The sequence below is a fragment of the Conger conger genome, chromosome 3 (genome assembly GCF_963514075.1).
Source record: "Conger conger chromosome 3, fConCon1.1, whole genome shotgun sequence".
Lineage (NCBI taxonomy): Eukaryota > Metazoa > Chordata > Actinopteri > Anguilliformes > Congridae > Conger > Conger conger.
Window position 1 is genome coordinate 3902209 of NC_083762.1, and position 10000 is coordinate 3912208.

At 45.6% G+C, this 10000-nt stretch overlaps 2 protein-coding genes across 2 annotated transcripts in view; both read right to left on the bottom strand.

Annotated features, from left to right (window-relative positions):
- LOC133124421 (dual specificity protein kinase CLK1-like) overlaps positions 1-5078 on the bottom strand; it is a 9408-nt gene extending 4330 nt beyond the window's left edge. Inside the window, exons 1-6 of the mRNA XM_061235623.1 lie at positions 4927-5078; positions 3940-4097; positions 2359-2596; positions 1523-1631; positions 1069-1135; positions 41-157 (exon numbers count right to left, since the gene is read on the bottom strand). Coding sequence (XP_061091607.1) covers positions 41-157; positions 1069-1135; positions 1523-1631; positions 2359-2596; positions 3940-4097 — 689 coding nt within the window. The 5' untranslated portion in view covers positions 4927-5078. The remainder of the gene's footprint in view (positions 1-40; positions 158-1068; positions 1136-1522; positions 1632-2358; positions 2597-3939; positions 4098-4926) is intronic.
- A 4099-nt stretch (positions 5079-9177) lies between these two features.
- The window catches only part of LOC133124689 (ras-GEF domain-containing family member 1C-like), a 33792-nt gene continuing 32969 nt past the window's right edge, over positions 9178-10000 (bottom strand). The window contains 1 exon segment of the mRNA XM_061236102.1: positions 9178-10000. This exon segment is cut by the window's right edge and continues 176 nt beyond it. The gene's annotated coding sequence lies outside the window, so the exon portion shown is untranslated.

Below are 10000 nucleotides of genomic sequence, written 5' to 3' on the forward strand. Positions count from 1 at the left end.
GTCAGTCTCTTTGGATAAAAGCGTCAGCGCTGCGACTTACTATCGGCGGTCGCAGTCGAGCGAGTTCATCTGCTCCAGCACCTCCACCTCGGACATGGCGGCCTCTCGATAGCGATCGATGTTCTTAATGATCTTCACCGCCACACGGGCGCCGCCCCTGCAACCACACACCCGCACACGCTCAGCGCTCAGCCCAACCCCGACACGTGCAGGGACACGCGTGTGCGCTACACACGCACTACACACGCCCTACACACGCTCTACACACGCTCTACACACGCTCTACACACGCTCCACACACGCTCCACACACGCTCCACACACGCTCCACACACGCTCCACACACGCTCCCGACACTGCTGCGACTGCACTGGGGTAAAGTTCTAGTTGCCAAAACTATGTGATCACTCTAGGACATAAGATTGCACTTCCTGCTAGGGTTTTCAGCGCACTAGTCTCTGGTTCTGGTTTGCACTTCATTTCACATTGCTCTGGGTAAGAGCGTCTGCCAAGTTACTAACGCAATGCAATGCTTGTATGAAGTCACATGAACGTCTTAAAAAGCACAGCCAGGGTATGAGGGGTATTTTCATAAAGCAGGATCACTGAGCTGGCTGGATATCTGCATATGCTAAAACCTGGAACCCTCAACCAACCTGGAACTTAAGAGCAAGAGCTGGCCTGGGTTTTGCTCAGCTAACCCAGTGATCCCCCCCCCCACCCCTGGTCCTGGAGAGCCACAGAATAGCATGCAGGCTCCCGTTCCAACAAGCTGCCGGCCTTATTTGGACCAGGGTCCGAACGATTTAGTTTAGAGGAGAGGTGGAAAGTCCAGGGGTCAGAAAGTAAAAGTCCTGCTGTGTGTTTCTTCCACCCATGAGCTCAGGCAGCCGATTTCAATAATAATGAAGTGTGCGCCAAGTGACAAATCCAGGGGATTGGAACAAAATCCCGGGGAGGACTTTCTGAAGCTGGATTTCACACCTCTGGTTTAAAGAGAGTTGGAAAACCCGCAGGATTACTCCCCTCCGGCCCTGCACACTCGGCGAGGAGGAGGAGGGATACTCACTTTGAACGATCGATGCACTCCACCACCTTCCCAAAGGCTCCCTCGCCAAGCGTGCACACAATCTCATCTACAACAGAGACAGCCAATTAGGACCACAGCCAGAGAGCTGCACCCACAAGCACATGTTTACCCAAATCACTAATTACTCTAGTGCTCAACTGACAAGAGCACGCACTACAGATACGGTTTTAGCATTAGGCTAGACTTACATAAAGCTCCATAGAAAAAAACAGGTCAATCAGAAATTGCTAACCCTTAACTGAAAATTCATTACTTTAAGGTATCAAACATCTTTTTTCTCCAAATACGAACCACTAGCAAGCCCCCCCCCCCCTCCGCCCACCCCCAAATGCTAGGCTACTTGATTAGCAGTGTCTTCTGTGGTATACACAGTCAAGTATGAAGACAACACAAACAGAAAAACAGGTACAGAAAAAAAGGTTGTATTCTATACATCTTCCTCTCAGCATGTGTCCACTGTGATAGATCAGATGACCCTCCTCATCATCCTCCTCATCCTCCTCCCGCTCAACACTCCGGGGCCTTTTCCTGCGATGGGTCCTCTGGGGGGTTCGGTCATCGCCAGCGTCACCACCACAAAACCAGCGCCAATCAGGCCAGAACGCGCCAATCATTCAACCAGCGGAGGAGGGGGAGGGGGGGCATTCGGCCCGTTCAGAAACCGCAGCGAAGGGGCGCATTTTCAAATTCATCCCAACGAGATACGCACGGGGGGCCCCGCGTAGTTTGTGTTACAGAAGAAAGACAATGGCAACATTTTCAGTTGAGAGGCTCTTTCTCAGTGTAAAAAAATATATATATCAAAGAAGCAGTAACAATAGGCATCAACATTTACTTTCCCCCCCATTCCCTTCCCCCACCCCCTTTAACAGCATTAATGGTATCTTCTAAGGGCTTCTTCCCTCATACGGAGTTCAGCTATAGTTCCTTACGTGGCAGCAAAGGCCGACCTCATGTATTACTGGAGAGCTACCCTCTATAAACACCAATCAGACATCCTGTCATTTAGGAAGGCACAGATCGGTCTTGGCTACCACCGTCTAGCTGCGTTTCAGAACATAGACCCCCTCGATTATTATTCCTCAGTGCCTTCCTAAGGACCATTACAGGGGTTCAATAAGAGGGAACGAGGGGTGGGGTGGGGGGGGAGTTTAAAAACAGAAGAACAAGGGGAGAGAGACAAACACAGAGACAGGGGGGTGGGGAGGGTTTTTTTTTGTTTGTTTTTGTATTAAACGAGAAAACCGGACGGGGCGGAACGCTTCCTACCGACTGAGAGCCGTGGCGGGAGGGGCTACGCCTGCGTCCACGGCGACGGCGGCGGCTGTCGCTACGGCGACGGCTGCTACGGCGACTGAGGCCGCTGTTGCCGGAGGACTTGCTGTAGTGGTGCCAGTCCCGGTCCCGGTCGCCACGGCTACACACGCTGTCGCGCCGGGACCTGGGCTCCTCCCTGGCGTCCCTGGTCTCCACGCGCTCGTTCTGAGTCTTCAGCTCCAGGCAGTGTCTGTCGACACAAGAGGAAAGATAACACAATAAAACACTGACACCTCCAGTACATTGCTGTACATTCAGCTGCAGCTTTTACCCAAAGCGACTTATGGTTCACTAGACTAAGCAAGGGACGATCCCCCCCCCCCCCTCCAGATACATTTTTATGGGGAAATTACAATCCTTTTTTTGGAGACCTACAACATTTCCAACACTCTTGAGTTGGTATTTGGTCTGTTAAGGAATGACATTTCACAAACCAGCAGCTTGGTAAACCTCAACAAGTACCAAAAAAAGGACGGCAGACAAGTTGAAAACTTGGGACATTATGGGAAAAAAACCTTTGTTGGTCAGGTGCCTGGATGATACAGGGTCAAAGTGATTATTTCCCGTCCATAGTGGAAATTTTCCAAGTTATTAGGGGAAATTATTTAGGCCAATCACAGTACCAGACAGACCAATGGCTCCACGAATGGCTCATTGTAAACATGCCTCTGAATTTGGTTATAAGGCTTCTAGAAGCATGCCAAGCATTTACCACCCAGTGCTTACTGCTCTGACCACAGCTAAAACCATTACATAAAGTCACCCTGAATCACTATAACATTTTAACTTGCAATTTAGTCGAATTTGCCGTGACAGTACAAACAATAAGAGATATGCAGCATAGATACTGTAGTCCAATGAACACAAATCAACAACGGGGGCGACGCGGCTCAGGCAGTGAGAGCAGCCGTCTGGCGGTCGGAGGGTGTCCCTGAGCAAGACGCCTAACCCCCAAATGCTCTGCGCCTCACATGGCAGCCAATGCCATCGGTGTGCGAGTGTGTGTATGAGAAGCATCAATTGCACAGCGCTTTGGATAAAGGCGCTGTATAAATGCCAACCATTTACCATTTAACGGTGTAATTGGGTTGGCCCCTAGCGTTCATTTTTATTTCTGAAAGCCGTAACAGCCCTGGGGGTAGAGGGGGGGCTGCGCCAACCGCCATCTTGGTACGAGCGGGTTTAAAATGGCTTTAGGCAGGAGGGGTGAACGGCCCTATCGGTAGCAGTAAAAGGCCGCGGTTGTGATGTGTGAACTACATTTGTAGGCCGCACGGTCCCAGGATTGCACTCGTAGTGTACGGCCAGAGGACACGGAGATGGCTGGTATTTATAAGCCGTCAACGGGCTCTTGCGAAATATGGCCTCTGTCACCGCCAATGACACCCAAAATACTCAGATGATGATCAACAAAGATCGTGGCCAGATTTGCGATTTCACCTCCCCATTATAAACCTTTAAATGCTGACGTACAAGCAATTTTATTAGAAATTCGCCAGCATGGAACATGTTTATCAGTATTTATTTATTCACCCGTCGTCTGTTCTGTGGTGGAGACGTTTCCTGTACTTGTTCTCCCTCTCGCTGCTATGCGAGTCCCTCTTCCGTCGCTTGCGGATTTCCAACTTCTCATCCAAGGGGTATTCATCGAGCCACCTGGCCGGGGAACGCATTCGGCTGGACTGACGCATCTGCCGGAGACACAAACGACATTAACTAGCCGCACGCAATACCTAAATTAAATACAAAAAATAAAAGATCAAGTGTCGTAGCGAGTAACCCGGAACTCTAACGTCAGTTGCGCAATAGCTAAGTTAGGCCAATTTACGATGGCTAAACGGGGCTATATTTCACTAAAACTATCCGCAACCAAATCAGACGCTTGCACCGTTAAGGAGCTCAACACTACACAAAGCGCTTTCATAATGAGCTAACCATCTAAGCTAGTTAGCTAGCCAATGTTGATCTCGTTGGGCCCAACTGTTTTTATACAAATTCCTCTTCCTGACACAAATTACCGGATTGACAAAACACAGCCAACTAATCGCAAGTACACGTAATAATTTATCGCGCAAAAAAAAGATAATTTGCTGACTATCTTAACTGAAAGGCCGAGTTGCTTTTAACAGTTACTGCCTACGGCCTAGAACCTCGGAGCGATAACGTTAAGCGTGGATACTTGCGTCATCCATCTTTGTTTCCGCGAAACGTCTGTCTGCTAGCTAGCATTATTTCTAAGAAAATAAAGACGGTTAATGTTACATTGACTTAAAGCTTATTGGAAATACCCGTCTGCAAGTCGTCAATTAAGTAATAGCAGTGTATTTAAAGATTATAAACCGATTTCTGGCGACTAATAAAAATTTTTTTATCATTAGGCTAAAGCGAAGCTAACAATGCCTAGCCTAGCTAGGCGTGCCACCAAAGATGCCCAAATAATTCAACTCGGACGAATGAGCACATTTATATAAATTACAGGAACACGTTAATATCTGACTATAATATTATTATTATTCTCACCTCCTGAAACGAATTAAGCTCCCTAGTATGTGAAACTGTTTTTTTTCCCTAACGAAGACGATGTGAAACTGAAATGAATAAGGCTTCACAAATGATTCTTTAACCGTCCCGATCGGAGTCAAACGCAAAATGGCGCTGGCCGTCGAGAATGTTCTTTGATAAACAGCGTGTAACGTCACGCCGATACTTGCATCACATGACCGCGAGGTTGCGCAGTATGATGGCTGGGAAATGTTGTTTATGTGGGTGCGAATTCGTGCTCGTGTTTTCTTGCGCAACGATGTATCATCAATCTCTTATGAGAGACCTGTTATGGATGCAATAGTTCCACATATATTTATATAAACTAAACTTAATATAAAATAGCAATGTGACTGTTTTGGGATGTACATTTTTTACATATTCTTGAAAATGTTGGTTGATAATATCTTATTTTTTGGTACATCTCCCTGCTCAAAACACACAAACGCATACACGCACACACACACACACACACACACACACACACACAGTGACAAACACACACATACACACACCACACACACACACACACACAAACACATACACACACACGCACTGAGACAAAAGTCGCCATAAGAACACACACAAATAATGGCTCAATTCAAATTTTATTCCAAGGACAATTTCAATATCATAAGCACTGACTTTACAAAAGGAAGGAGAATAACACGAAATTAATATGTAGAAATCAGTGACCCTTCAGGCAGACTGTTAAAACACAGTGTTAAAGTTGCACACTAAAAAAAAATAAAAATAAAAATAAAAATAAAGTCAATACATGTTGTGGACTGTAAGCAGTGGAGTAGCAAACAGAAGATGGATCGGGATCACTGCGGGAAAGGGGCAACATGGGACCGCAACCCCACATACAGTCAAGATAAAACAGCGTCAACCAACAAGCTGCAAACACCGTTATAAAAACAGATTCCCTCGAAAAAAAGGATATTACAGCAAAAATGACAACGTCTAATCATTATCAAAGTCTGTCAGGAGTTCAGAACGGAGACCGGGACAGCACCTCCACGTACTCCGTAAGTACGGGACGTGTCGCCGTTCTCCAGAGTATAAATCCGTCTGAAATCGTAATGTGTGCAATAGTATTAATGCATGGTAATGTATAAAATCCCAAACATAAGAAATATATAATTTAACAGCAGACTATTTTAAATAGATTTGAATAAATATAGGTAATTTCTTTTATATATGCAATTTTGTTCCCATATTGTAAAACATAGTGATTTTTGTTTTACAATATATGAAACAATACATGCATAAAATTTACTTAAAAGTGCTGTAACCAATTCACCAATTTTCACCAGTTTCACTGTAATGCATTTTTAGATGTATTAACATATATAACTTATGTTTCGGAATTTTAGGTCTTACATTTTTTTTAAAATACTAAAGCATTAATCAGTAATTGTAATCCTCACAAAATCCTTGAACAAAGTCAGGTCTGCGTATGAGAAACACGAGATCTGCATCAAGTGAGCACAGCGATTCAGTAAACAAACGATTCAGTAGCTTTCGTGACGAGACGGGCGCCAGGTGGAAGGGGTAATTATTCACAGAAGTTCTAAAGCTGCCAAGTTTCTACAACAGTTCAGCCGACCCGGACACTGCACCAGGACCGGCAGGAGAAGGAACCCATATTATCACAATTACGTTATCTAGCCGACACTTTAATCCAAAGGGACTTACGGTTGATTAGACTAAGCAGGGGACAATACCCCCCTGGAGCGATGTGGGGTTAAGGGCCTTGCTCAAGGGCCCGACAGCTGTGTGGATCTTATTGTGGCTACACCGGGATTAGAACCACCAACCTTGCGGGTCCCAGTCATGTACGTTAGCCACTAGGCTACAGGCTGCCCCATCGGCAGTATTCTCTGTACAGCTGATTCAGAAGACGATGACACAGTGCATACACGGTGGAGGTGCCCTGTGTACGTTTGAATACTGAGTGTATCTGGTAAACATTTCCACAGTTCCTCCCGTCATGCCTGCAAGCAGATTCAGTGTAAATTGATGCTGTTTATAGCATTTATATGCAGTACATACTGTACATAAATTAACACAACGGAATAGCTTAACGGCAATTTAGACACTTTTAGCCAGTAAAAGTCAGTATCTTCAGGTCAAACAGAGTCAAACATTAAACTAAGTAAAAAAAAATAAAAAAAATTATAATATAAAAAAAAAAAACTCTTGGAATACGACCATGAACAGCAAGAAAGGAAGGGACTCTTTCTTAGCCAGGTCAGAGATGGAGGCCATGGGGGAAATGGGTGTATTGGCCCGGCCTTGGAGGAATGCAACATCCATCAAAGTACGAGAGAAAACGAGGGGCATCGGGGCAAAGTTCACACAGGTCCAGAGGCTCCACACCACTCGTACATCAACCATATTAAGCAGGATACGACTCAAAACTAAAAGAATCTTAAATAATTACTGAGCACCCAACCCCCAGAACAGAAGATCCCACCCAACTGTCCCCCCCCCTGTCCCACACCCCACCCCCCCACCCTCTATAGCCACAAACCAGCAAACCAAAGCTGGCCACCCCACACAACAACATCATCATCATCATCATCATCAACATCAACAAGAGATTTCAAGTGAGAAGAAGCCTGTTGGCTCTATCCAATGACAACAGTAACCTATAAATTAAGTTATGCCCAGCACAAAGTGGCAGACTATGTGCATAAAAAATAACTCAAGGTCAACTTCAAGAAGAAGACCATCTGATCATCTGGTCCAGTGATAGTTACAGCAACATTTTCCCCTTAGCTTCATGTAGTCAAGTTCAGACAGAAAAGCCTACAATATAGGCCATTGTTCACGTCTACCTATATATATATATTTATATATTTAAAGAAATACATTAGCATGGTTTACAGTTTAGTTTCATTTGTCTAAGACCCTAAAGCCTTCAGTTTTGTGATATGAAAAGCACAATGCCCTTTTTAAAAACACTGTCTAAGCATGCCATATGAAGAATGAAACCTTTCAAACAAAACAAAACAAAAAAATACATCTGTCATTGCAGAATTCTCAAATCAATTTTTGACAACTGAATATCAGTTGGCGATTAACTTCCTGTGGAACAGAAAGTGCTGATAAGTCCTGGGAGAGACCATTTTCTCTCACACTCGCTCTCTCTCTCGCTCTCTCGACCAAACAACACTCTCTCACTCTCGTGCTCTCTCTCTTTCTCTCCCTCTTTCTCACTCACACCCTCTCCCTCTCACTCTCTGTTTCACACACACACACACACACGCACACACACGCACACACACACTCTCACTCTGGCGCTCTCTCTCTCATGCTCTCTCGCTCTCTCACCCTCTCACCCTCTCTGACACACACTCTCAGTCTCACATACACTCTCGCTCTCTCTCTCTCTCTCTCTCCCTCTCTCTCTCTCTCTCTCTCTCGCCCTCTCACCCTCTCTGACAAACACTCTCAGTCTCACTCTCTCTTTCACACACACACACACACACACGCACACACGCACACACACACACACACGCACACACACATACACACACTCTCATGCTCTCTCGCTCTCTCACCCTCTCACCCTCTCTGACACACACTCTCAGTCTCACATACACTCTCACTCTCTCTCATTCTCTCTCATTCTCTCTCTCATTCTCTCTCTCTCTCTCTCATTCTCTCTCTCATTCTCTCACTCTCTCTCTCATTCTCTCTCTCATTCTCTCTCTCAGTCTCTCTCTCAGTCTCTCTCTCCCTCCTCTGCACAGGCTCCTTCTCCAGTTGATTGTTCGTTGCTTCGTATAAATTCATCCGCAGCAAGAGTGAGCAGAATGTAGAAATACTGACAGGCCCACAGAAGTAGTGACAACAGACAGGAGCTGAGGGATGGATGGGTGAGCTTTTTTTCCCCTCCTCTCCCCCTGCTGCAAATACAACAGGCTGGAATATAGGTCTTCAGAGACAGCTGACAAGGCTGTCTGTGTAGATACGGTGAGAGGGGCTTTCTGACAACGATCCCCTCCTCCACTCCAGACTACTGACGGACAGCCCATTCAGAAGCCCCCCCCTTCCTGCCCCTCACAAGGGAACCCAGCCTGCTGGAGAGAGAGGAAGTTGTGAGGGCTGACAGGAAGTTGACAGTGTCCAAAAGAGGGGACGGCACTACTCAGGGGACAAAACACTCTCAGAAAAAAAAAGGTTCCGGAACGAACCCTGTGATAGGTTCTGTAGAAGAACCCTATCTAACTCTAAGGTTCTTTGTCAGGCAAAATGGTTCTTTGTTTGGAAGCTTTCACACTTCGCGCCTGTAATAGAGTTCCGTAAAGAGCCAACGATGCTTCGGTAACACTTCATTTCACAGCCCATGAATCACCTAGTATTTACTGGGTAAGTACACAGCTACTTGTGTAATTATTAGGTAACTACTTGGATTTCAGAGGTAAGTACTGTGAAACCGAGTCAGTAAGTACCATTAGTAATTGATATGGAAATGCATTTTACAGCCCGTTTCATAGTACTGACCTCTGAATAAGTACTTGGTAATTAACGGCTGTGAAATGAAGCGTTACTAATGGTTCCTCCGTGGAGAAAAGCCAGAGAACCCTTTTTTTCTGAGAGTGTAGAGGGGACCAAACCAGCCCTGGGCCCATTGAAGGAACCCCACTTCACTGGGCCCAACACCCGCCTTCACAACAGAGTCACAACAGCATTTATGTTACAATATCAAAACTAACACAAGACCACAGGGTACAGAAAGAAAAAAAAAAAGAAAGAACAACAACAACAACTTCAATTATGAAAAAGCAAAAGCACCAGGTTGTCTCTCGTGTAGTTAAAAAAAAAATCCTCACTCTGTAACACAAACAGCAATAAATATACAAACAACCAGGGTAACCCTGCCTCCCCTGCGCCACTGTACACAAACTGTACTTATATTCTCTGTTTCTCTCTGGCTATCTACATATGAACACACAGATTCTTCTGCTCCGGGGAAGTGTCAAACGCAGTCTGTCGAGTCGTGGGCGTTGTCATGCTCCCGTCGGCAATCCAGATGAAG